The 26,509-nt window shown below is 44.8% G+C and overlaps 3 protein-coding genes and 1 pseudogene across 4 annotated transcripts; 2 read left to right on the forward strand and 2 right to left on the reverse strand.

Annotated features, from left to right (window-relative positions):
- The first annotated feature begins 1,988 nt into the window (after positions 1–1,988).
- LOC147978489 (protein trichome birefringence-like 18) lies at positions 1,989–7,355 on the forward strand. The gene is made up of 4 exons (XM_087546317.1): positions 1,989–2,141; positions 2,253–2,391; positions 2,558–2,835; positions 6,349–7,355. Exons 2-4 carry the CDS (start codon positions 2,274–2,276, stop codon positions 7,123–7,125), a joined length of 1,173 nt encoding a protein of 390 aa, XP_087402443.1. The 5' UTR covers positions 1,989–2,141; positions 2,253–2,273; the 3' UTR covers positions 7,126–7,355.
- Positions 7,356–9,262: 1,907 nt separating this feature from the next.
- LOC147978490 (uncharacterized) lies at positions 9,263–10,134 on the reverse strand. Its single transcript, XM_087546319.1, has 2 exons — positions 9,579–10,134; positions 9,263–9,523 (listed from the first exon to the last, which is right to left on the reverse strand). The coding sequence occupies exons 1-2, from the start codon at positions 10,116–10,118 to the stop codon at positions 9,263–9,265; spliced, it is 801 nt and encodes a 266-aa protein (XP_087402445.1). The 5' UTR covers positions 10,119–10,134.
- A 4,388-nt stretch (positions 10,135–14,522) lies between these two features.
- On the reverse strand, positions 14,523–15,557 carry LOC147978491 (uncharacterized; annotated as a pseudogene).
- A 3,708-nt stretch (positions 15,558–19,265) lies between these two features.
- LOC125546640 (uncharacterized) lies at positions 19,266–22,177 on the forward strand. 2 transcript variants are annotated; one of them, XM_087546320.1, is made up of 4 exons: positions 19,266–20,228; positions 20,744–20,811; positions 21,271–21,757; positions 21,879–22,177. In XM_087546320.1, the coding sequence occupies exons 3-4, from the start codon at positions 21,416–21,418 to the stop codon at positions 21,981–21,983; spliced, it is 447 nt and encodes a 148-aa protein (XP_087402446.1). In that variant the 5' UTR covers positions 19,266–20,228; positions 20,744–20,811; positions 21,271–21,415; the 3' UTR covers positions 21,984–22,177. The 2 variants fall into 2 exon arrangements, with proteins under 2 accessions (XP_087402446.1, XP_087402447.1); XM_087546321.1 differs by lacking the exon at positions 19,266–20,228 and adding an exon at positions 20,249–20,362.
- Positions 22,178–26,509: the final 4,332 nt, after the last annotated feature.

Genomic DNA, 26,509 nt, shown 5'->3' on the forward strand with positions numbered 1-26,509 from the left:
GGGTTGGTGTTGGCCGTGGTCGGTGTAGCCTCCATCGTGATTGGTGAGAAGTGAGATCGAGGCACTGGGCGATGCTTATGTGCTTGGCGTAGGATCGAAACCCCATGGGTGGTGATCAACTGTTATTTTTTGGGGTAGAATCCAACATGGAAACGCAACGGATCGATATAAAGCGGAATACGTTAGGGACTAGCCAAAATTTGACTTTGTGATGAGTTTATACGTCGGATCAATTTTCGGAGAACCAAAGGAAAAGAAGATTTTCTACCTATATATACATGCATGCAACATTTTCATTATTATTGTGCGAGACCACTCACATTATAGTCTCTCCCTCCCTCCTCCCTCGGACTATTGTGTTTTTCTCTTACACATCACATACAATCACATGCTATTCCCTACTAACCGAGTTCATTCAAATAAATAAATAGATGGCTAAGGTATTTTCAAATAAAAAGTTTGATTTACATTCTATTTGTACATTTGTGTTTTCTCTAACAAAATCATAAAACAAGACCAACATTGAATATATTTTGGAAATATTTTTGTTGACAACTAAATCAGAGCCGAAGACCAACATTGAAATAAATTTGACAACTAAAGTCATGACACTGTTGCGCTGTTGGACAGATCAGAGCCAAAGCCCACAGATCTGATGTCGTGCGGGCTCGTTGGCTGAGGACGAGGGCTATGTCTGGGGCTTGCTTGGCGGCGGCCTTCGGTAGTGACGGGGTTGTGTTCCCCGGGACTGATTGGGGACGTAGGTGTGGGCGCTTCCTACCATGCAGGCGTCAACCCAGATTCAATGGCCAATGCCAGGCTAGGAGTGGAAGGAGGCACTTTCTACTCTTCCTCGCATGGTTGATGCACTGTTATGTGGATGATTGGTGGTCTCTCAGACATGGATGCCGGGGCGGCAACCCTAGATGGCGGTCCGCATGGTTGGCTCTCCGGCAGACAGCATGGCGTCTGTGGTGGCTATGCCTCTTGGCCGCGTGGGTCGTGAGGGGTGCAGTATCAGATGACTTAGGCTTGCTCCTTGTTGATGGCAGTGGCAACACCCGAATCTGGATATGGAGGCCAGTGTTCGGCACGGTTGTCCTGGGCATCTCGTGGTAGCATGGGTGAGCTGCTAAGCGAAAGCTTTGCGCTTTGGCGGCGATGCCCACGGGTGTCGCTCTCCTCTTGAGGGCGTCGTTGTGGTTCTCCTCTCCGTGCTAGGATTCCGAGCGAAGTCCCTTGTCCATCTTGGTCTCGGTAGTGGCTACGCTTTGCTTCGTTTCCCAGTTTGGGGTGTTGTCGTGGTGGTTTGGTGTCCTACGGCATACCGTGTCATTGTATTTAGGCCTTCCAATGCTATTTCTCGGCAACATAGTTGTGTGCTTTTATGTTGTCCGATTATCTCTCTATCTACTTTGTAGGAGAACTTCCTCACTGCCTTGTATCGTTTGACCGTGTATTTTGGTTTGTGCTTTATCTATGAAATGGGACGAAAGCGTATTTGAAGACAGTGGCTAGGTTATTTTGGTATTGTTACTTTCTCCAAATGCATGCATGCAGCTGGAGATCATTGCAGTTAATTGGGTTATTATGGCTTGCGAAGCATGTTCTTCTCTGACATTACAACATGGCTGCACTTACGTTGGATGCCATCACGCGAAGTCCCAAGGAATCCGATTCTCCGGCGGCTCCGTTAATCTAGAGAAGCCTTAAGCAGTTGACCGTGTGATTACTCACCAACTAACACTTCTTGTCACTACATGGCCTCCCAACCTGGCTTGCACGTTCAAGAAATACTAAAAGATACCCCATTTTACTCCACTAGTGTATTAGTAGTACTAGGATATGGTAGCGGCATGAACACACCGGCGTGGCCAATGCACCAAGTCAACGGCTCTGCCCATAGGCACGAGACTAGACGCCCCTTTTGCAATCGGACTCCAACGATTGGCGTGTTTTGCAATCTGAATCCAATCTCCAATGGAGTTTGCGCGGTTAAATTCGACAGGGCCAGCACTCTCTCGGGTCGTCACCACGACCATCTACGAACCCCCATCCCCTCTCCGTAGCTCATAAAACTCCTACCCTGGGCACAAGCAGAGCAGCTCCTCGCGCCTTCCTCTGGCAGTGTCGAGCTCAAGGTTTGAACCAACATCTGTCTAGCTGCTTTAGCTTACCAAGTGTCAGCATTGTTCTAGTGATGATTGTCACTGCCCTTTCAATGATTTATCGGCATTGATTCTCAACTGCAGGTCAGGCGTGTGTGTGTGGCCATGAGTTTGTCGGGGAAGAAGTCTCGCGCCGTGGCCGGAGGAGCCCAGCAATGGCTCTCAACCATCGTTATGTTCGTGGTGGCTCTCTTGCTGACCCTGGGACCTACACATATTCAAGGTAAGGTGTTAGCCAGTTCACTCCCCTCTTTGATCTATGCACAACATCTTACAGACACGAATGAGATGTGTGCTCAACTGGACTCCACCGGTGTCATTTCCTAATGATCTCCAGCAATGGTAGTTCATTACACAAATTGAATGTACGTTCATTCTTCATTGTGTAGGTAGCTGTGATATCTTTCGTGGGAAGTGGGTTCCTGATTCTTCTGGGCCGCTGTACACGAGCAGCTCTTGCCCTCAGATCATACGCGCGGAGAACTGCCAGGCGAATGGGCGGCCGGACAAGGGATATGAGAACTGGAGATGGAAACCCGAGCGGTGCGCTCTCCCGCGCTTCGATGCGAGGAGGTTCCTGAAGATGATGAGGGGCAAGACACTTGCTTTCGCTGGGGATTCTATCGCCCAGAACCAGATGGACTCTCTCCTTTGCATCCTATGGCAGGTGACCACACACTTCACTGATATACTAGTACTATTTTTTTTTGATATACTAGTACTATTACTACTGATGGTTTGATGTTGGCAGTGTAATTAGTCTACTCCATCCATTTGATGAAGAGTGTACATTTAGCTTTAAAATTTGTTCATAAAATAGTGCACTTCTATCTTCCTAATACACTTTAAAATAGAAAAAATGTTTCTCTCTCATCACACAGTAATCAAGACTAATAACATTCTATACATGGTTTTTTTAATTTCTACATGCACTTAGCTCATTGAATTTGGGTAATTAAAGAGGAGAGAGATGGTGGCTTGCACCTTTTCAATACATTTTCTTACTCTACTCCATAATTTGTTCTAAAATTTATATATATACACTTTTCACCGGACGGAGGGAGTAAGTAGGTTGTTTAACAATGATGCATTCTGACTTGATGCTGCTTTGTTTTAGGGAAAACTTTGTTTTCGTCACTCTAGCTTTTGACCACTTTACTTATGCCACTCTAGAATTTGACATTTCACGTTTGCCACTCTTAGTTTTTGACAATACATCACAATTGCCATTTCGTGGCAAAAGCAATAATTTTAGAGTGGCAATTGCGATACATTGTCGAAATCTAGAGTGGCAAAAGTGAAATGAAAAGTTATTGCTTTTGCCACTAATGACATTTGTGATGTATTGTCAAAAACTAAGAGTGGCAAAAGTGATATGTCAAAATCTAGAGTGGCATAAGTAAAGTAGCCAAAAGCTAGAGTGGCAAAAACAAAGTTTTCCCTTTGTTTTACGGATAATGGATGGACGTTTTGTCAAGATCTATAATTCCTGGGAATAATCATATTATAAAAAATATAATCCCCTTTATAAAAGAAATATTGCCTCCTGTTAGCTTGAAAAAAGTCTTATATTATGGGACAAAGGGAGTAGATGATTGTTCGTGCTTATCAATATTTTATATAAGAAAATAGCAGTCCTTTATTTTTCACGTGGAAGAATTTGGGACAAAGTCAAAATAAGCCTACCAATAAGTAGCAGGATAGTTATTGTGTTGAGCACTTGAGCCCGGAAAGCAAAGTAATTTCCCGAATTCCCTTTTGTCATTTCAACACAATATACACGTACACGCTCGTATATACGCATATACACTCACCCGAGTCAGCACATTATCTTAAGATTGACGAAGTCACCACATGCGTCTCCTTAATCTACGGGAACGTCTTCTACCACAGAACAAACATCACTGGAAAGATTGAAATTAATTCAGAAAAATGTGAGCACCAGTGCCACGTCTACGACTTGAATCCCCGTGGGCTGGTTTCACCACATAGAAAGTTCCCTTTGCCGCACCTTTTTATTGGAAAGACAAGCTTCTATCGCCGCTTGATTACCTTGGTTTTTGTCTTGAACCGTTTATGGTAGTCCCAATGCACTATATCTAAAGCTAAATTTAATGACATTAAACAGTTAGTTAGATTTGTTTAGCGAAAAAGATAGTTAGATATAGTAGTCCCAGTCGAAAATCCCTTTTGAAGGACGAGCTCCATGGAGGCCGGTTTTTGAAAAATTCAAAATTCATAATTTTACATTTCAAAAAATGCTGAAAAAATATACATGGAGGCATAATGCAGCATAAGTGTGTAAATTTTCAAGATGAAATACTTTGAAATGAGGGTTGTGCAAAAAACAAATCTAGGGCTTTTTAACACATGATACTATTCATCCTCCTAGGTCATGAATTTGTCTTTTTTGTACATGTCGCATTTCAAGGTATTTCATCCTGAATTTTTACACACATACATATAACATCCTTGTTTACTTGTACAACCATTTTCAGTTTTTTTAAACTAAAAAGTTCAAATTTTGAATTTTCCAAAAAAACGGCCTCCATGGAGGCCGAGAGCCAAAAATGCCTCACTCGCACTATATGTTGTACCTAAAACAATCCTCATTTTAATATCTTTTGCGAGAGAAAAGTTATGAGATGTATTGAATTTGGTGCTAAGATCTATATCTAGATTAAGATAAAGTTGCTCTCTCTTTCCTCATTAAATAGGACGCCGTGTGAAATTTTAACCTATGAGAGCAATGCTAAGATACAAGCGTTGGAACTGCCCTATGAATGAGCCCTTGCGTGGTTATGCAGACAACCTTTCTATTTAGAATTGCTTCAAACTCTTCGTATTTTCTCAAAGTTAAGACCGTCACATTTTGGAAAACCTTGACTTACGATTGCGGCAAGATTTAAGAGAGGTAAGAGGATAGTTTAATCTAGCCGTTGATTAGTGAGGGCAATTTTGACCATACAAATATGATAAGTACAGCAATAAAATAAGGAGCAAATATTCTTGATTAATTTAGTGATCTCTCTCTCTCTCTCTCTCTCTACAAACACAAGAGTTTCCCCTCTGCCAAAACATATACTTTTATTTATACTATATATGTTCCTTTAAAGTAAAATATGCACACATGTGTTTTTTTGCGAGATAGATGTGTATATGCATCTTGAAGTATGGATTTTTTTTCTTAATATTATGACATCCCCATGATCTTAGAATATAAATCATGTGACATATATATAATCACACAAACGCCACTTCAATGTTTAAGTATTATATTTTTTGTACTTAAGTATACCAAATGATAATTTATATCTGCATGTGTTTCTAATGTCATAAATATAATTCTATAAATTAATTACGTGGCTGATAACTAATAAATCAATTTATGTATTCAGAAAATCACATATGATATATTCATGGGCATTTCTTAGAAACAACAAACCATTTGTTTAGTAGAATGTCCATATTGAAGTGTGATTTCTTCATATTATGACATCCCACGGATTTAGAAAACAAAATTATATGATATATAATCACATCAATGCCACTTAAATATTCAAATATTATATTGTTTATACTTAATTATTCCTATTGATAGTATATATGTGTATCTATTTCTAATGTCAAGAATAGAGTTTATCTAAATTGCCTATGTGCTGAATATATCTATTTAAAAAACTCACAAATCAAGGGTTGTAAACAAAGATAACATGAACTGGAATTTATCTATCTTTTCTCATTTTAATATTTGTTTGTCGGCAATCTTTCCTTATTTGACTTCATGATTTAATAGCACTATAATTTATTCCCTTATTTGTTGAAGTGAAAAGTCCATATTAGCCCCCACATAATCATTGACAACACCTTACACCACAAAGAGGCAAGAGTAAGATTAGCCATCAGAAAATAAAAAGTTAACGGGCATATCAATGTGGGAGCATCTTAAAAGAGCTCTATGATTACTATCACTAAGATTAAAACCGAACTCTGAATAGGCATTGTTGCTTCAAATTTCCTCCTTATGTATGTCATACTTATTTTTGTTCATATGTTTTTTCCCTATGATAACCGAAATGGCAAGACCAGCGTAAAGAATTGTGCGTACATGTAGCTTATTTGTTAGAGTGGGACAATATATGATTTATTATCCTTAAGCGTGATATTTCATTTTTAACAGGTGGACACCCCAATAAACCTTAGTGATCGTAGGATGAGCAAGTGGATCTTCAATTCAACCTCAACAACTATCATCCGCATCTGGTCAGCTTGGCTATTACACAATTCAAAAGAAGCTGTGGGAATTGCTCCCGAGGGTCTTAATAAGGTTTTCCTCGATGTCCCGGATAAGACTTTGATGGAGTTGCTTCCAAGTTTCGATGTGCTTGTCCTCTCTTCCGGACATTGGTTTGTCACACCATCAGCCTATATCCTGAATGGCAAGGTCGTTGGAGGGCAGGGCTGGTGGCCTCTTCAAGCAGGAAAGATGCAGATGAACAACATTGATGCTTTTGGTGCATCCACTGAGACTTTCCTAACTGCTGTGGCTACTAACCCGAATTTCAAAGGTATAGCTATTTTGAGAACATACTCTCCAGACCATTACGAACGTGGGGCATGGAATGTAGGTGGATCATGCACTGGGAAGGATAAGCCCTTGGATAAGGCGGTGAAGGATGGATTCATAGATGCAATGTATGGAAAACAAGTTGCGGCCTTCAAAAAGGTAGTCAAGAATTCTGGGAAACAGGGTTCCAAGTTGAAACTGATGAGCATCACAGAACCCTTTGCCTTAAGGGTTGATGGGCATCCTGGACCATACACAAATCTGGACCCAAACAAGAAGACTCAAAGAGGGCCGGATGGAAGGCCTCCATCTCAGGATTGTCTGCATTGGTGCATGCCAGGACCTATAGATACATGGAACGAGATGCTATTTGAGACCATACGAAGATAACTGGATGGAAATGAGATGTGAAGAAAGAAGTCTTGATGGTTATATTTGCCATCAGCTGACCTGATGTGTCCCGTAGCATTTGAGACAGCACCCATCTTGATGTTGTTTTACCGCAAATAATGATAGCTACATCCCTGGGGAGTGTATAGTAGAGAATCTTTTGGCATGATTGAGCATGTGATTTAGATTTTTCCAATTTAATCCAATTGATAAGAGAGGTTGATAGTTGATTTGTATCTTGTAAGGTTGTTGTACTTTTTGCATGACACGATTATTGATGGAGTTGGACATATAATATGATAAATTGCCAAAAAAATTGGAACATCCTCTGGAACCATCAGAGCACTAGCGGTCATGCATGAGAATAAAACTAGTGCAAAGAAGTGATTATTTGTGTTTTTCTAGTCTAAAACTACAATTTTTGTCGTCAAAACTAGCACAGTGGCCCTCCCTATGGCAAGGGTATCACCTTTAGTATGTCGAATATATTATATTTATTTGAATCTTGTGAAGACAGATTGTTCTCCTATTTATCTATATACTACAAAATAGACCACCTTTTAGGCATTGATACATTGCCACAGGTGTAATTTTGACTCTATTTTGTGCATGATTTGCTAGGAAATAACAACATTGAGTAACAATTTTTTACAAAAAATTGTCTAATGATATACAGTTACACATGAGGTTGCGAGGACATAAACCGAACCAACTTGAATCTTGTAGGCTTGCCTGCATGGAATGTTCTAATGTATATGCATATGCAACGGCCCAATACCTCAAATGTTAGTGATTTTGACACCTATTAAAGTGGCTCACAACGGCCCCGATATCTCGGATCTCATATTTGCCGATGACAATCACTTTTTCTTCAAGGCGACTATTGGACAAACAATTGTGGTGCAACAAGCCCTTGACTTGTTCCTGATGGAGATATGCACTAAAAACAATAATAATCATGTCATTATTTATTTCCATGTTTATAATGAATATTTATATTCTATGCTATGACTGCTATAGCTCTCAAACCTGTGCAAACCAAGAGGTTCATAGAAAAACTCATATACACGTACGTGTGACAGAGTCGATTCCGACAGATCTCAAATAAGGGTTCCCAAACTAGTAGCCTAGATGTGATGGTAACATGAACAAGGGATTTTAACCTTGTTGGGCTCTCCTAGGAGATAAAAACCCTACATCATGCCTATGTTGTATTGATTTAGGATGGAGTATAATGTACAGGTTGATCTACCACGAGATCGTTGTGTGTCGTCTACCTTAAACAAAAAAGATGGTTGACAAGAGGGAAATTTCAGGTCCAACCGTCAGAATAGTTTCCATTCCGACCAAGATGCATCGTCCCGGTCTCGATTCCGCCTAATTTCTGGCGGCCGGACAGGCTCGATTCATAGCAATTCTAGTTGATTTGGGCGGGCTGGCATGAGCTCCGCGTGCTGCTCCTTGGACGGACGGCGAGATGCCGCTGCTGCCGCGGCTGTTCGTGGACGGGAGGTACGTCGGCATCGCTGAAGAGGTGGTGGTGCTGCACAAGAAGTCGCGGTTCTGGCCGATGCTTCACAACGCGCGCGAGGCAGCCTGCGCTGTGTGCGGCAGCGCCTGGTTCATTGTGTGCGGCAACGGAATGTGTGGTGTGCGGCGGCCCAAGCTGCTTCCCATCCTGACCTGCCCGGGGCCGTCGACCCCAAGTACGGCGACTCGCTCGGGGTCACGCTCCAGTCTTCCTGATTCAATCTACACCATGTATGCAATGGTTGATGATGATCTGTTCCGCTTGGGATTTAGACAGACGCGCACGCGCGTGAGAGGAAAAAAAAGGAGACCACGGGAAATATTTGATTTTGCGGTAAATTTTTGCAGGATCTGTTCCGCCGCACCCCGGACGATACAGAAAAACAGGTTTTAGTTTTTCCTTATATAGTGATTTCCCGTACCGTGATATAAGGATTTGCTAGACATGCTCTAGCACACGAGTAACGATGAATGAAGTGACATGTCATTTCTTCATCCGAAGCTAACATGAATTTTAATAGGAATACAAACTTCACGAGGTAACACCACAACTCCGCAAGAATCCTCACAACAATGAGGTCAATGACCAGAAGCTTCTGGACCAATTCTAAACGAAGCCCTGTTTGCACTGGCCAGCAGCAGGTTCGCGGGCCGTGCAGCTGGCACGACGAGTGCCACAAGCCGAGCATGGCCCGGCGCTCAAGTACCACGGGCGCCACGAGCCAGCCCAAGCACGGCGCCTCCTGACGACTCGAGAGACCGCTTCATGGCGGGACGCCTCAGCAGCCTTCCGCTTCTTCTTCTTCCCGAGGAAGACGTCGGTGAGCACCGTCTTGGATCGCAGCGACGCCCTCAGTATTCCCAAGCACTACACAAATCCAATTTCGGCTAAAAGTTTTGACAATTAACAAGTCATTTGTTACCTCTGCGTGGCCAAGCTGCACGGTCTTCTGCTGGAGCGACCCGATGTCCTTGATGCCGAGGGATTTGAGGAGCATGATCCCAGAGATGGCTGACACGGGCGCGACCTTGAGATCGTCCCTCACCGTGTACATGACGACCCCCTTCACAAATCCAGACGCGGCAGCACGAGACGCCACGCCGCCATCACCGGACCCCGCCGGCGCCACCTGGAGAAGCTTGCGACCAGCCGGCGCGCGCAGGGCGGCCTTGGCATCGTCGCGGCACATGTAAGAGTCGTCGAGGTTGGTGACGCTGGCGTGGAGGTTGCCGACGCTGCCAAGCATGGAGCCCGGGTTGAGGAGGCCGGCGACCGTGCCGAGAGGCAAGGTGAGGAGGGAGAAGAGGAAGTCGACGACGTCCTTGCCGGCCTCGGCGTAGACCACGCGCTGGGCCTTGGTGTCCACCAGCAACTTCATGGTCATTAGAGTGCCATTGGCAGTGGCTCCCTTCTTTGCTTTCTTCTTGCGAGAGCCGGCTCCCTTTCTCTTTGCGTTGGCCATCTGAGTAGCGACTGTTTTCTGGATGCACTTTTTTTTGAGGGTCTGGATGCACTTTTTGGACGGTGTAGTTCTTCTCTTTGGGTGTATATATATATAAGTACAGCACATGCGAAGAGAAGCAGAATTCATGGGCAATCTTCTGCGGCGATTTTTGGGGAATTGATTTACCCCAGTACGCGTGGTGAGTTTATTAGCGCAATGCTCGATGCCCATGCATACGCATGATCATCGTGTGGAACTTGGGAAAGATGAAATATTGGAAAGACCAAAAGACCACAGCTGCATTAACTGCGTACAAAAGATGGAAGAGAAGCTAGAGAGATGGAGGGTGAGAGTGGATTTTTGGAACATGGGTGCATTGGAGCACTTTATTTTAAATAGTTTAAAAATCACACTGAAAACTTCAAAAAATCCCGAAAAGAATTCTACAAGATCATATGGAATTATGGATCGCTATTACACGTGTAAAGTTTGGTGATGAAATAAGTAAACATGTGAGCTATACAAAAATGACAAAATGGCCATTTCTAAATTGTGAATAATACATGCACTACTCATCTTTCCAAAATAACGGTTTTGTCATTTATGTGTAACTCACATGGTTACTTATCTCATCATCAAAATTTGCACATGTGTAACATACATCCATATGAACATGTGGAATTATTTTTGGAAGTTTTGAAACTTCAAAAATACTGTTGTCACACTATTCAAAATATAGGTGTTCAATGCACCCGTTCACCAAAGTGACATTTTAGATGGAGCGTGGGTCTTGCGTTCGCTCTCAGAAGCAGGCCACCGGATCACCGCGTTGGGATTGATTTTGAAAAAAACAATATTCGCGCCGAATGTGCCTCTGAAGTCTGAACCGATCCAAAGTATTGTGCGACACAATACTTTTATTTACCTGTATAATTATTAAATGTGCAAAGATATATAACCCGACACAAGCCGAATCTGAGAGAACTGGGATGAAACAGAGTGGCGCTAAATAACTACACAATGCTAATGTGGGAATTCATTGTATTACGCCTATGGACCTGCCCCATCTTACCGATATGAGCAGCGGACTGTTAAACGATACGCGGGCGATGGACAAGGGTGCGGTGCTCACCTCTAGTGCACTGGGCAGGCGTTGGCGAGGAGGCACATCACGGGAGCGGCTGGGTTGGACATTGTCCCACGCGGTGTTCTTGTGTAATTTGGAGTCTAATTCTATTACACCAATTAGACCGAGATTAGAGCCCGTCTAATCCAGAGCCTAATCCTTTAGGACAATTAGACCAGGGCGCCCCTATCTCGCGTTCAGCGAGAGGGAAGGAGCCCTCGCGGAAGCGGAGACTGAGATGGAACGGCCAAGGAGCGCCGGATGCCACAACATTCTTTTTCTGTTTTTTTTTCTGTTTTCTGTTTTCTGTTTTTGATTTTTGCTTAAATTTCATCGTTTGTTTATACTTTAAAATATTTCTAATATATATTGCAAAAAACACTTTACATAATAATTTGAAAAATATTGAACAAGTATTTGAAAAATGTTAATCTAGCATCGGAAATTTTTTGAATGCGTATAGAAAAGTTGTTGATCATGTATTAAAATTTAAAAATGATGATTTTTATCATGTATATAAAAATGTTAATCAAGAATTAAAAAAAAGCATGTTGCACAACTATTTGAAAAATGTTAATCAAACATTTGGGAAATGTTAAATATGTATAGAAAAATTGTTGACCATGTATTTAAAAATGTTAATATTGCATTTGAAAAATCTTAGTGAAACATTTTAAAAATATTACATGTGCATAGAAAAATGTTAACCATGTGTTAAAAAATGTTAAGCTTATATTTAAAAAATGTTGAAAATGTGTATAGAAAACATATTGGCCATGTATTAAAAAATGCTAATCTTGTATTCGAAAAATGTTAAACAAGCATTTGAAAATTGTTAATCAAGCATTTGAAAATGTTTAAAATGTGTATATAAAACATGTCGACCATGTATTAAAAAATTTGGTAAACTTGTATTTGAAAAATGTTAAACCTGTTGTTCATGAAGTTGGATCTGGACACCCTTGACAACTCCCGCTTATTCATGAAGTTCTCGAGTGAACCTTTGTTTATGAATACCATTCCCTTTGCTTTGTCATATGGTTGCAAAACCCGAGTTGAGAGTACCAGTATCCCCATGATCAACACTTTGATCAGTATACCGGTTATCGTCATTACCGGCTTTGTTCTATCTACTCGTATTCGTATCCGCCGGTATCTCGTGATCATAATCACAAGTGTCCGGCTAGACGATAATGATACTATAATACCAAACGAGTCCAAAGAGGATCTCCCCAAAGGATAATATCGCAGTCTTGAACTACCGACACTAAGACATATGTTTCCGATATCCCGTAAGTCACTTTTATTCAAATCCAATTACTGAGTGACATTAGGTAACCCTATGGTAACTATCCGGTATGTTGGTCCACAATATTTCCATGGTCTAATGACTAAGTAACTATTAACATATTATATAAAAATACCAACAACATAACAATGATACTACTCCCTCCGTCCGGTGAAGAGTGTCTGTTTCGCTTTAAAATTTGTCCACAAAAGAGTGTACCTCTATCTTTCAAATGCACTTTAAAATAGAAAAAAAATGCTTCTCTCTCATCACACGGTAATCAAGACCAATAACATTCTACACATGGTCTTCTTAATTTCTATATGCACTTAGCTCATTGGGGGTTGGGTAATTAAAGAGGAGAGAGATGGTGGCTTGAACCTTTCCAATGCATTTTTTACTTTACTTCATAATTTGTCCTAAAGTTTCTCTATGTACACTTTTCACCGGACGGAGGGAGTATCTCTCAATAATTCATAAGTCACCCATAATTCTCGCCCATACAAGAGTCCCATCCAGATTATACTTTAGTGAAACCATCATATTCTTTGATGATAACTACAACATCCCAGATACCCAAGGACCTCCACTCATAACTCTATTCCAGTCTCCCACGAACAAGAACTAGACAAGGAACAAATTATCATTCATTGTTTTGAGGGTCACCCCTACGCCGAGGCCCATGCGTTGCGCATAGCCTTAAATAGAGCTACATATGACTTAAGTGCTTTTGACTATGGACCCTAAATATACCTAGCCAGCGCACCTCCTCAATTGGTGCATCAAATTCTCCAGACAAGTCAAGATATTCCTCATCCTCCCTATGCGGATTCATCCCCCAAAGCTATCCTCCAGATTAGTATCCGCATATCGCCTATTTCCACCATGTCCGCCGCCGGTGACTTCATCGTTTCTTCTACCATGCAGAGCCACTTGACAGGTTGCATGTGCTCGGGAAATCACCACATATCCTTTTTGGGGAGATCTGACGTGAGAATTGGTAGCAAACCCTGGATAGATGGGAACTCTATCGGGAATACCGCTAGAGGAACTCAGGAACCCTAGGTTTGCCTAGGGGTATAAAATATTTCCCACCCCCGACACCTAACAAGGAATATTAGGGCAACTTGATTGTTGCAACGCCTTTTATTTGGGGGGGGGGGGGGGGGGGGTAGGATTCAAGACGGACGGTGCAATGTATTTTATTGGGTGTCGGACAAAATGGACTAATGGGCAACTTGATAGACCGAACTAGACGGAACACACATTGCTTTTATGGTCAATGATTTTTTCCTTTGACAAAGGGTGAATTTTATTGGCTTCAGATCAAAGAGGATGCAAACGCAAGGAGCATCTTATGGTCAATTAATGGCTTTGCTTCTTTTGGAAACCTTGCTAGATGGAGAATTCATGGCTGATTAGACATGTTCTGTTGCATGGATGGTGACAATAGGCACGTATTAACCTTTACGAGTGTACATAAAAGTTCACACATGAAACTAGAGAAACAATTCTTGCAAATATACGATTAGTAGCCCATCTGTCAATTACGTTTACCAATCGTAACACCCAGTAAAGTGTTTACCAAGTGTAATTGACATTCGGCATAAAATTGATTTCCTATAGTGAGATCTCCTGCTGGACGAGTATTAGGCATTTAGGCTGGCAAGTAGAGGTAGTAGCAAACGGATCCGGCTTGACTGCTCCCTCCCCATGCTCCCATCCATCCTCCCACTTCATCCTACGGTAGTCTTTTTTCCTCTCTTTTTTTAATCTAATCATCTCTCCCCCTGATTTTAAGAGGGTGGAGCCGGGCTTTATTTTGTTCCAATCAAATCAAGCCACGTAGCATGGATGGGCACACGACGGGGGAGCAGGCAAGTCTCGTCCGTAGCAGACTAGCACTTGGTAGAGTACTACCAAAGCATCATCCCATCCAAATAAGGCGATTCCAAACATTTCTTCAAACCAGACAAGAGTTCCAAATTATGGAATTTAAACCGGACACACAAACTAAACAACAGAAACAAACTGGACACTTCAAAAGGTAACACTGACGATGAACTCCCCAAATAGTAGCTGATGCATTAACACTGAGACGGACAAACTGAACGAAATAAGCTAGGACACCACGGACAATAACGACGACGCCAAGGACGCTCCGGTGAACACAAGACAACATGTGAAGGCTGAACCGGCGCATGCATGCATGGATGCTCGGAAATTCTTCACCCCTTGCGTTGCTTCTTCGGAAGGAAGACGTCAGTGAGAACCGTCTTTGACTGCAGCGACGCCTTCAGTATCTCCAGTCCCTGCACATCGAATGGCAAGAATGTTGATGCGGGCAGGATCAGCTTTTGTTCCCATCAAAACTAATTGATCTGTACGTAGCAGGGGTTGGGTTGTTACCTCATCGGAGCCAAGCTGCACGGTCTTCTCCTGGAGCGACCCGATGTCAGTGACCCCACACTTGTTGAGGAGGGTGATCCCAGAGATGGAAGACATGGGCGACACCTTGAGGTCGTCCATCACCGTGTACGTCACGATCCTCTGCACGAACCCAGCTCCAGCAGCAGCAGAAGGCACCGCGCCAGCGTCCGGATCCACAACCTCCACCAGCTGCGTGGTCATCTTAGTGTGGCAACTCTTGCACGTCGAGCCACTTACCTTGGTCACGTAGCTTCTGCAGTTTGGGTAGCTGTGGATGGAGCTGTTGCAACGGTAGAAGTAAGCGGATTCAGGCGGCGCTGCCTCAAGCTGGAGCAGCATGCCGCCCTGACAACCAGCGACAGGGGTGAGAAGGGCTTTCTTGGCGTCCTCACGGCTGATGTAGGTGTCGTCGAGCTTCTCAACGCTGCCGTACAGGTTGCCGACGCTGCCGACCATGGTGTCGGTGCTCAGAAGCTTGACGACCGTGCCCACCGGCAAGGTGAGGAGGGAGTTCGACTTCCTTGCCGGCCTCAGCGTACAGAACGCGCTGGGTCTTGGAGTTCACCAGGAGCTTCATGGTTAGCTTGCTGCTGGAGCTCTCCTTGGGAGCCATCGACCTGAGTTTGTGTGGAGTAGCTATGGAGTATGGAGGCTGGACAGACCGATACAAGAGAGATGCCCGTAACAGCCGTATTTATACACACGGTTAGGCACCTTAGACTTCATGGGGAATATGAGTGCAATTGATGCGCCGTTCAGTTCATGGGGAACTTGCGAAGATTTATTGCTTGCCGTCATTTTTGGGCTTTGCTCGATGCGCAGCAGTGCGCATGCTAGCTCATTGGGAAGATAAAGCGGCGGTTCAATTGAAAGGCCATTGGGAAGATCATATAGGATGCAACATTGACTGGCATTCTGGCACGCGTGCATGCTGATGGATGGTTGAAACGCATGAGATTGGCTCCGGCCGCCTCAGCCTAAAAGGGTCTTTGGTTCAAAGAATTTTCAAAGGGATTTTGTATTCCATATGAATTTTTCCTTTAGAGTTCATTTGGCTCAAAGTAATGGATCCTCTAAAATTCCAATGGAATGCTTTCCTACACTACAATGCCATAGGATCCAAAATTCCTTTGTATATGACAACTACCGCATCCATTCTAGTATGGGCTTCATTCGGTTTGCTGGAAAACCAAACGTAGAAAATGTAAGTAGTACAAAAATATGATAAGATAGCACTTGCCGGGAAATACCCTTTGGCTCTCGCATGTATATACACCCTATATGGAGTATTTTTTTCAAATAATTAAACAAAAAGTCAAAATAGTTCAAAAGTATTTTTAGATTAAACTTGACTTACTTGCGCACTAGTATATACATTTTCACCAAAAAAGAACCAACGTTGACTTCACAGCAAAAAAGACAAAATTTATTTGCTATTATAGGTCACTATTCACGCTATTTTGACCTAAAATTTGTCTTTTTTGAAAACAAGTCAAAGAGGAATTTTCCTTTTGTGAAACTTTTCTCACTAGTACAATGAAAGGTCAAGTTTATTTCAAAAATATTTTCAGAATTTTCCTTTGGTTCAAAGAATTTTCAAAGGAACTTTGTAGTATTCCCTATGAATTTTTCCTTCTAGAGTTCATTTGGTTCAAAGGAATGGATCCTCCAAAATTCCTATGGAATGCTTTCCTACACTACAATGTCATACAATCCAAAATTCCTATGGAAAATTACTTCGAATATGACAACTATCATATCCACTCTATGGGCTTATTCGGTTTGCCGGAAATCAAAACGTACTAGAAAATAGATGTAGTACAGAAATATGATAGGACAGCACTTGTCATCCTAATTAAGGCTGGTCACAATGGGCAAGAACATAAGCTAGTAACTTACACACTTCCCTAGACTATGTTACTACCTCCATAGTGGGTAGGAACATCTATGTAGTGTCATGCAACGATGTATTTATTAGGTTATAGACTCATTGTTTCTTGGAGTGCGTGATGTTCCGGTAACTTAGCTAGTTACCACAAGCACCTCTCTCTTCATTAAATATGTGCCACATAAGCAAAGTTGTATTGGAGTGTGTGATGTTACTCCTAAGTTCCTCCCCATTGTGACCAACCTAAGCAATTCTATTGCCTCATTCCTACGCAAAAAAAAGAGAAGAGCTTTGAGTGGATGTGTAGTTTCCTAAAAAACACAAAAAATGAGTAGCATTCTTAAGGAATTCATTTACCCATTTAGTTATCAAAAATAAATCATGTACCCGTTTCCTACAAATCAGATGCAAGGAAGTATTCCTCTGGAATCCCCATTCCTATGTTTTTCTTATGACAATCTTTCAAACCGAATGACGCCATATATCTGTAGAAGATTCTTGTGTGTTTCTTGAGCTGCAACCAAACAACGTCTATTGCTGATTCCTATGTTTCCAATTCATGTAGGATTCTAAGTCTCGTGACATCCATGTTCGCAACGTAGGTGCTCAAAACAAAGGAATAGAAAGTGCGTAGGAATAGGGTGGAGCCTAAAGTGAAAACCTATAGGCTTGAAATTGGAGGGAAATTTTAAACAAGTGGTGATCGGAACGCAGGAAGTCAATATAGTTGTATAGGAGAGAATGCACTGACGGTCGGATAAAAAAAATCAAGGGCAACCAGCCGTATCACATCCCGCACTCATGCGCTGCACCAGTTTGCCACGACCCTATGCGAAAAATGAGCTTCCGCCCCATGTTTCAGTTCCCGTGAAAAGCGTAGGCTAAGAAGCCTTTCCCGAGGAATCTCCTAGGCAGTTTCCTTCGTGCCGTACGTCTCTAAAGAAAAAAATCCGAAGGAAAAAACCCACTACAATTCCTGTAAAATTCCTTCGTCCTGAATAGGGCCTAACTATATACACACATCGGAATAGCTTTTGCGTACACATGCATGCACACATTTATGGATATGTGTAATCAGAAGAAGAGGAAGTCAGAGCACGTCCTTGCCGGTGGGACGGTAGATCAACGCAAAAGGTTGAGTTTAGAGAACATCGAAGAGGGAGGAGGAATTTTGCCCAAAAAAAAGAGGAGAGAGGAGGAAGGCATTCAATTGCCTTCTTGTGTGGTGTCAATGTGGAAGAAGATGCACTACAACCAGAATTATCTTTTACAGAACTTCATCTGAGGGCATGGTGTTCATGCACATTTCATATAGATAGAAAAAAAAATATAGTTGCTTGGTTTATAAAGAAAACTATACCAAAATCACAGAAAAACACAAAGAAAATGGAAGAAAAATCATCACAATACCGATGTTGACCCAAACAAACCACCACCATTTGACACGGCCACCACTCAGAGTGATTGAGAATGAGTTTCCGAAACGCCTTTGCCGTGAAGCAATTTTGAATTGAACAATTGGTTTATGTACATTTTATTTTTGAGATCAGTTGGTTTCTGTACATGTGTCTTTAGTTTCCCTCTTATCTTCTTGTCCAAGAGAGGCCCATGCTCGATTGCCCCACCCTTTTTCCTGATTTTCCATTCGGTTCAACCTTTTTGTCTTCGTGTTTTTGTTCGTTTTTCCTGTTTTTTTGGGTGTGTGTGTGGGGGGGGGGGGGGGGGGGGCATTAGTGAACCTTTTGTTTCAAAGTACATGAACATAAATCTAGTCATGGTTGATTTTTTTCAAAAAAAACATAACCATTTTAAAGAAACATGAACATATTTTGTTAATATGAACATTTTTGTACATATTTGTTTTCCCGCAAAAAAAAATGAACATTTTTTTATAAACATGAACATTTTTCCAAAATACAAGGAGCGATGAATAGGCAGACATGCTAAGGTCGTCCAACGTGCAGCGGATGGGCCTCTTTAACGGGCCAAGAAAATTCCGAGTGAGCTGATGCGGGCCCTCCACATAAGTGCCCTAACCCCCCGTTTCTAAAAAAAAGGTGCCCTAACCCCCGATTCACCCTGCGGGTGCAGCGACAAAGCCCTCGTCGTGCCAGCCGTCCGTCGCCCTGATCAAGTTTCTCGTCTCTTCGCCGGCAAGCAAGCGGCGGCAGCGGTCATCAAAGTCAGGCAAGCGCTGTGAGTCAATTGCAAGAAATCACCACATTTGTGGCTAGGTTTGCAGAAAACTACCAACTCATTAATACGTTGCAAAAAACATCATAAAATTATTTATGTCGTTGCAAAAAACACTGATCGGGTGATTTGGCTTATTTAATCACTTTGTGACAGGTAGGACCGAGTTGTAAGGTGCTGACTTGGCAACCAAATGTCATACACACCCCTGTATCTAAAAATGAAAAGCAATCAAACCCTCCCTCCCAATCCCCGTCCCTTGCTCCAATTAGCTCCCACCGGCTCCCGTCGCCGCGCCACCCCCACCGGCTCCCGTTGCCGCCGCCGGATCCCGTCTCCGCGCCGCCCCCACCCGCTCCCGTCGCCGCGCCGCCCCCACCCGCTCCCGTCGCCGCGCCGCCCCACTGGCTCCCATCGCCGCCACCGGATCCAGTCACCGCGCCGCCCCCACTGGCTCCCGTCGCCGCGCCGCGCCCACTGGCTCCCGTCGCCGCGCCGCGCCCACTGGCTCCCATCGCCGCCGCTGGATCCCGTCACCGCGCCGCCCCCACTGGCTCCCGTCGCCGCCGCTGGAAGCGCACCCGCTGCCTTCCCTCGATGGGGCAGACGCCGCGAGTGCTTCTGTCGTGGCAGCGCCAGAGCGGCCTCCGGCTCGAGCTCATCCTCTTCAATGGAGGAGGGCGACGGGAATGGCTTGTCGAGCAGGTGGAGCTCGTCGCCTCCTCCCCCTCCACTCTCTTTGCCGACCACATCAGAGGAGGCTGCCGCTCCTCTGCTTCGGCTTCCGACGCGTGGTCCACATCGCTGCAGCACCGGCAGGCCAACGCCTCGAAAATGCGCACACCTCGGCCGCCTCCTTGTCCTCTACCGCGGCCGTACCCGTCTCCGACGCCGACGAGGGCGCCGCCGTGCCAATCGGACAGCAGGGCCAGTGCGCTGAGGTTGTCCACACCGAGGGGGCTGATTGCACTTTTTAAAAGGTCTAGGGGGTGTGTGTGTCAATGTTTTGCCAAGTCAGCTCTTAACAGTCAGGCCCCACTTGTCAGAAAGTGATCAAAGGGGCTAAATCACCCGATCAATGCTTTTTGCAACGACTTAAGTGATTTTGCGGTGCTTTTTGCAACGGATTAACGAGTTGGTGGTTTTCTGCAAACCTAGCCACAAATGTGGTGGTTTCTTGCAATTGACTCCAACGCTGTGAAGGTGAGCGATTTCCTCTCTCACCACCGCCTTCTGCTACCTTTTGCTTCATGTTCATATTCGTCTAACTGTCATCTGCTAGGATTCGTGAGGGCTTTATTTGATGGGTTTCAGAGGTGATGCATGTGCGGTTTGAGGTACGTAGGTGTAGAGCGATACAGGGATATTAAAGGTTGATCATAGCATGTTCGTTTAGGTTCGGTAACCATACGCTAGTTAGATCTACTAATGTGGTAGTGAAACTATCTATTGTGTTTGTAATGTTGGCTCCATCAACTAATGTCGTGCCAATCTTTTATATGGTTTGATTGATGTACATGCACTTAGATCAAGCCTGGCTAGTACTAGATGGACTAGTTCTTTCTGAAATTACGAGTGTAGGGCATGCCTTGCTGGATAGTCACTGAGATCCTTTGAGCCGAGCTCAATCTAATGTAAAACTCACCCTTTCAAGATTGAGCTTTGTTGTAGCAGTCTAAGCTTTAACTGATTTTATTTTTTTGCATCTGCATGTACAGTTTATTATAGCCGGGGTATTGTTGCTTATTCTTACGAGGAGTATTTTGAGGAGCCAGTGATGTTTCAGGTATACATTACTACCTCCTTAACCATAAATTTTGCATACTGAAGCTCCAAATTTAAGTGGATGAATCTTTGCAATTTGCTTGCTATGAATTTTTGAAAGTAGATCTGGTTGGTCTCGCCATTTTTATATTTTATACATATTACACAAATAATCCATTTACAAGTAATATTTATAGATATTTGTCACTAATCTGGAATTGTCTCTGGCACAAAGATTTTGGGTTACACTCTAGAAAAATGATATTGCGCTATCTGCTCCAACTCTTGGAAAATCATTTTTTTTCTACTAATGCATTCTTTTTGTCAGTTAGTAGTGTTGCTTATAAAAATTTACTCCACTAACTTTACTCCACCAGATACTTCACTAGCTTTTAGGGGATCGATTAGAAATGCCCTTAGTAGTGTTGCTCATAAGAAGGTTTGAATCAAACTATAACAGGAAAATGTGGCTACTATGTAGTTATCGATGAAGCTCCTGAGTCCTGATCGACACCAAGTCTGAGAAGGTGTGCTTCGCAGAGGCAGGCAACGATGTCGTGGAGTTCCTCACCGGTCTCCTGTCCCTGCCGCTTGGCACTGTTGTCAACCTGTTGACAAATGATCGCATGGGCGGTAGCCTTGGCAACGTGCTCAGCAGCGCGGAGAAACTGGACGCGAAATACAAGATTAAAGAGCGGCGTCTCAGCCCGGCTGTCGGCCGAGCTACGCTCTCCTGCCTACAACAGCTACTGAGTGCGCAGCTCAACAACGCAACGACACTCGCCCCTGACCCTGTTGGAACAACAACAGCCACGTCACTACCTGCATCCACGTACACGATTGGGGACGACCTTTCGGTGACTCCGGCATCTTTTTTCACGACTATTTCGTTGTTGGGCATCACAGAGCTTGGCACCCTGGACCTCAGTGCACTGCAGCAAAAGACTGTAAAAATCGGCAAAGAAGAGGTGTGTGATGTGCTCTAATTTATTTCAAGACCCTATGAACTTATTTATATTGTGATTTTGCTTAACTTGATTGATTGATGATTGATTTTTTGTTTTGTGTGTTTTGGATTTTTGAATGTAGGCGCTGGAGATACTCGTTGCTTCCCTCAAGTCGGAGACCGTCCTGACAGACGTCTTCTTGCCAAAGAAGAAGGCTCGCCGCTGGAGACTAGAGAGAAGCTCCTGAGGAAGTTAATCGGATATTACTTGGTGCTCGCTATTTTAGAATTTTAGATACCTTTTTTGACATATCATATTTACGAGAGCAAGGAGGTAGACATGATTGACTTGGTACTGATTGCATTTATCCGATTTTTACTCCTTTGGGACATTTCGTGCTATATTTCATATAAAAATTGTTCTAGTTTTTACCCTATTCAAGTAAGTTGTTCTAGTTTCAACATTTTAAAGTTCTGCACCGTTCTGTCAACTGTGCCCAATGTTAGTTTGACGTGGCTAGACGAATCATGGAGCATTCATGCAAAATGCATCTGATGTGATAAACAGGGCGCAAGTGACCTAACCGCTTCCCCCAACTCCGACCAAACCATCTTTTAACACCTAAGCCACTCTCTTTGTTGACGCGAGTTATACTCCCTCCGTAAAGAAATACAAGAGCATTTAGGTAACTAAAGTAGTGATCTAAACGCTCTTATATTTCTTTACATAGGGAGTAGATTTCAAAGCCATGGTGATGGCAGCGGCTAGCACAGATGTTAGGTTGTCTCACGGGTCAAAGCTAATACCACATAATCTATCACCACTTCTGATTTCGTTCCTCCTCCGTAGTAGAAGCACGAGTTGGCCGGCCTTGAGGCAAGCTTGCCGGAGGTAAGCGATGATGACCTGACGATGCCCAACGATGAGCCGGAGTCCGCGCTCACGCGGATCCATGCCAGCTTCACCATGGGGAAGGTTCATGTGCAGTTCAACATCGTCATGGCAGAGAAGTTTCCACCGCCACCGGTGTCGGTGGTATTGGCATTCCGACTGGCCGGCTGCCGTATGTCCGGACAAAATATGTCAAAAATGTAATTAATTTGGTCCACTTTAAATGGAAACGCCTGGTTTGCATGAAATTTGTCGGGTTTATTCAAATTCCGTTTGAAATATATCCGGACGTTTGATGGTTAGGGTTAGACGGCCGGCTGCCATATCAATGTTTGCGGATGCCTCACATGGACGAATACTATGTCGGGTTTAGGGGATAGCGTTGGAGATCGCCTTAATAATCTTTCACATCATGACAAGTTGTGGAATCTTAGAAAATAATCATGTAGTTCTGCTTGCTGATTTCTTAGCCTTCTAGTGGGAGTATCAAAGCTTGCAACTTTGGAACTGAATTTATGGAAAATTTTGTACTAATATGGCGCTGGTAACTCTCCCCGGCAAACCTGGTATTCTTGATCCATGCAGGTGGGGGTGGCACGAAGGCATGATGCATTTTTATTCTGCTGTATCCCTTATACATGATTCAGAACCCCATGAAAACAAAGAGGTGACAATGTGTTGGACAAAGGATGTAGGAAGTAGCAAACCAACAATGTAGTGATCAAACTGTAGATGTAGAGACATTTTGTATTGACAGGATGAAGTGTGAATGAGTGATGTATCCTGTGAGCTTTTTGTAGATGCATGTCGAAGGATTAGTGCAGAATGTGTTTTATTTATCTAGAATACATATGGATGCTATGATATCTGCCATGTGATGGTTGTGTTAGAAATGGAGATTGTTTCTCTAATTTCTTACAAAAAGTAAAATCTGGTCGTGTAACAAACTCTCAGACATCACACAGTCACAGAGCATGACAATTGCTGGAGGTGATTTTCAACAAATTGATTCACGTAGGAATTGCAATTTGCATCGATCTGCTCCGACCATGAAAAACGAGAAGCAATAACCAAGAACAATCTCACATCCTCAACAAAAGTTGTACAGATATATTGCTAATATATAGATTTGCCAAAGGAATAAACAAATGCATAACAATGCAAAATTTATACAAAAGAGAATCCAATATCGCACTCCTGTTATAAGATGTCAATATCTCAAGGTCTGCTGCCGTCCTCCGCGGTTGATTCTGCTGGCGCCACTCCTCTGGTACGGATGGTGGCGGCGGCGCGGTGCAGACGTGGATGACTCGGCTTCGGACACCAGGGGCGACGGAGCCGGCGTGCTGGGCGTCGGGGTCGATGGTGTGTAATACGGCGACGTGCACGACTCCGTGTCCGACGGAGTATAGCCCGGCGACGGCAGAGGGCTCGACGGAGTGCAATCCTTGGAGCTCGCGAGCGGGGGAGAGCTCGACGGCGTGTGCTCCTCGTTGCGCTGGACAAACGACTGGCTATGGCACTCGCTGCCGACGCCGGAGCCCGGAAAGAAGGCGGCGTCCGTGGACTTCAGCATGAGGCCGTAATGGGACGGCGGCGAGGGCGCACCCGGGGTGTACGACGGTGTCATGTCCTCCTCGTAGTGGTCGGCAGACGACGGGTTGTGGCACCCGCGGCGGCCGCCGAAGCTCGGGGGAAAGGGGTCTCCGAGCATGAGGCCGCACTGGGATGGAGGAGAGGGGGCCCCCGGGGAGTACGACGGCGGCGTGTCCTCCTCGACGTCCTCGTAGTAGTAGTTGGCAAACGACGGGTTGCGGCACTCACCGTCGACGCGGAAGCCCAGGTAGACGGGGGCGCCCAGCATGTGGCCGCAGTGGGACGGAGGTGAGCGCGCAACCGCGGTGTAGGACGGCGGCCAGCGTACGGAGGCGCCGCTGGAGCCGGGCGCGAGCGCCATCGTCGCCGCCTGATGGCAGTGGATCAAGAACTGAAGCGCGTACGATCGATGCGGTCAGACCAAACAAAAAAGGTGGAGAGGAAAAGCGCGAAAGAATCAGCTGGGGTGGGGGGATAATATGGCCGTCGTGGCGTGGCGGTCACGCTCCAAGTTCTTCCCGGAGTCGGATTTGAAATCCCCAGCGTCGCCATCGCCATGGCGGCAACACGCCGTAACGCGGCGGGAGCGAGCAATCCGACTGTCACCGAGACACGACTGATTTCTCTTCAGTTCAGAGCGCGCAGAAACTCTGAGGGCGGGCTAAGAAGGAATCCAAATGACGACGCGTGGGCCGGTTGGGTTCACGGGCCAAAGCCTCCATTCTTCATCTCTCGTTTTCCATGTACGATTGTCTCAAAAAATAATAATCAGTCATGTACGAGAAGCCTCTGGTTGCGGGAGGCGATTACTCCGGCGAGTTAGAGCAACTTTAGCAGACCCCGCGAAATCTCGATCCGCAAAACACGTTTGCAATTTCACGAAGATCTCGTTTGCGGGTCGAAACTAACATGGTCGAACATAAACCGTAGATAAAACTGCATAATTTGAAAAAGCAGTTTCGCGGGAAAAATTTGTACCTCGTGGACGCGAGTAATTCATCATGTACTACATATATTTTATATGATCAAACACTACAAACACTAGTTCATACATATACTACGTCAGTATTAGTACCATAGGGGTGGAGATCTCACGACAGCAAGCTCGCGGCCATGGATGACGCCGTGGAGGTGCTCATTCCTCCTCGTCAGAGCTGCCGAGGTCGATGTACTTCACCCTCTGCTCCTCGCGGATGTGCCGCCACTTGTCGTCCTTCTCCTTGGCAGCAAGGTTGGCCGCGGCCGCCTGCCGGAACTGGAGGTCTTCGAGCTCCTCGTGGTGGCGCCGGTGCTCCGCCTCCTTGTACACGCTCCGCTGCCGCAACCGCGTCAACGTCGGCGACGAAGTCCTTCGGCCCGACGACTCCGCGGCGGCCGAGCTCCTCGGGCTCCTCCTTGACGGGGACAAACTCGAAGTCCTCCGGCTCCTTCGACCACTTCCTCTTCACGGGGAGAAGGCCCTCGCCGGAAGAGTAGGAGCTCCCGGCGTAGGAAGATCTCGCCGCGGACGAGAAGGACGCGGCAGAGGACGGGGTACGGCCGTGCCGACGGTCGTACTCGTCCGTCTCGCGGATGCGGAAGCTCGGCGGCGGCGAGAGGCCGCCGTTGATCCACTTCCTCGCCCCGCGCTTCCTCGCGCCGTCCGACCGGACGCGCCACTCGCGCTCGGGGTTGCTTCCGTCGCCGGATCTGCTGCCGGAGCCGCGTCCAGAGATCGAGGCGGAAGGTGGTCGCCGGCGACGAGAAATGTGGAGAAGGGGGGTGGGGAATTGCGTGGCTCGGTGGTGGCTGGGGATAGGGTTTCGACTCACAAACACGCCGCGGAACCGTAGATATAGTGGTTGGGCAATGCGGTTTGCGGGCCGCGGCAAATTTTTTTACGAGACGGGCGAGTATGCGGGCTCTGTTCTGACCGAAAAATTAGGCTAAGCCCATATACTTACCGGAATTTTACGGTTTCGTATTTTTTGCAGGGTCTGCTAGAGTTGCTCTTATATCTGACAAACCACCAGGTGATTCCCAAAACCGCATCTCACCCGTTTAACCGCGTGCAGCTTGTTTTTTTGTGTGCATTGTCTGGTATTTTCGTCAAACAGAGAGGCTGCACGCGCGCACCTGCTTGCACGCGCTCACCTGAAATTGTGGTTCGCTGTGACGTGCGATGCTATATCCATGAATAAAAAATATACTTTCTTCTTTTCGGTTTATAGTGTTTATTTCAACTTTTTTTTTCAATTTAAAGGGCTTATCTCCATTTTATTTTTAGTTTTCGAGGCGCATTAAATC

The sequence above is a fragment of the Triticum urartu genome, chromosome 3A, assembly GCF_056163025.1.
Source record: "Triticum urartu cultivar PI428250 chromosome 3A, HENAU_Tu73, whole genome shotgun sequence".
NCBI lineage: Eukaryota > Viridiplantae > Streptophyta > Magnoliopsida > Poales > Poaceae > Triticum > Triticum urartu.